Raw genomic sequence first — 1,157 nt, forward strand, 5'->3', positions numbered from 1 at the left:
CCTCGAACTCAGAAATCTGCCTGCCTCTGCCTCCCGAGTGCTGGGATTAAAGGCGTGGCCACCACGCCCGGCTGGCTTGTACCTTTAAAGCATCACCCCCACCTTGCTTTGTGTTGGCTTCTGTACTTTGCTGGAAGGGTCTTCTTAACCCACGGTGCATCTTCTACTTGCCTCCAATTAACTCTGTTCCTCCACGCACACCCCACATTGCAACCTCCATGTCAACGGCTCTACCGCTTGAAGTGCTGGTGGCTCCCAGCCCCAACAGTGCCTGGCTTATGACCCATCAGAATGCCTCCTCAACTACCCAAGTGACCCAGTAAAGGCTATTCTGTCTGTCCCCCCCACTCCCACCCCTTTCTCTCAATACTCAGCTCAGCCCTGGCTGGAGTGAAGGCATCTGTCCTTGTCTCGAGCCCCTGGTGGCACGCCAGCCTCTCGTGAGTGCTCAGATGTTCTTGGAGCGAGATGACCCCACAGAACCAAAGCCCAGCCGGCGCTGATCCCGACATCCCACGTACCCCGGCTCCAGCATCTGCAGCGGAGCTCTCGGCTGCAATATTACAACATCTGGAAAGGGGCTGGACTCCAGACTATCCTTGACAAGCAAGCGTGCCTCGGTGGTATGCCGACTCACTGTCAAGGTCATGTTGTGACATGTGCCAAGCCTTCCTGCCCTGTCCCCCCCATAGCTAGATCCCAGGTGGGTGTCCCTTACCTGGAGCCACTTGCCCTGGCGGTTGGGGTCCTCATAGACCGATGCCACCTGCACGTTGCTCTTCTCGCTCAGCCTGGTCACGGTGTCCACAAAACCTTGTAGCTGTAGCTCCCTGCCGCCACCACCAAGAAGCCCGCTGTGATTTCAAGGTCCTCAAAACGGTCATACTCCCTGTCCCGGGGGAAGGCGAGGAAAGGGGCCATTTTCTGCATACCAAGAGATGGAGCAACTACTGTCCCCTTACCTCAGCAGAGGTCACTGGCTTCAGACTTTCTGCCTAGACCATGCTAGAACACTGGCTTCAGACTTTCTGCCTAGACCATGCTAGAACACTGGCTTCAGACTTTCTGCCTAGACCATGCTAGACCACTGGCTTCAGACTTTCTGCCTAGACCATGCTAGACCACTGGCTTCAGACTTTCTGCCTAGACCATGCTAG

The 1,157-nt window shown here is 56.1% G+C and overlaps 1 protein-coding gene across 1 annotated transcript in view; it reads right to left on the reverse strand.

The window, feature by feature from the left end:
- Positions 1–1,157, reverse strand: part of Padi6 (peptidyl arginine deiminase 6) — a 15,758-nt gene that overhangs the window by 5,853 nt on the left and 8,748 nt on the right. The window contains exons 8-9 of the mRNA XM_021201222.1: positions 887–924; positions 719–830 (exon numbers count right to left, since the gene is read on the reverse strand). Of these exons, the coding sequence (XP_021056881.1) occupies positions 719–830; positions 887–924 (150 nt within the window). The remainder of the gene's footprint in view (positions 1–718; positions 831–886; positions 925–1,157) is intronic.

Source organism: Mus pahari, chromosome 6 (assembly GCF_900095145.1).
Source record: "Mus pahari chromosome 6, PAHARI_EIJ_v1.1, whole genome shotgun sequence".
Classification (NCBI taxonomy): domain Eukaryota; kingdom Metazoa; phylum Chordata; class Mammalia; order Rodentia; family Muridae; genus Mus; species Mus pahari.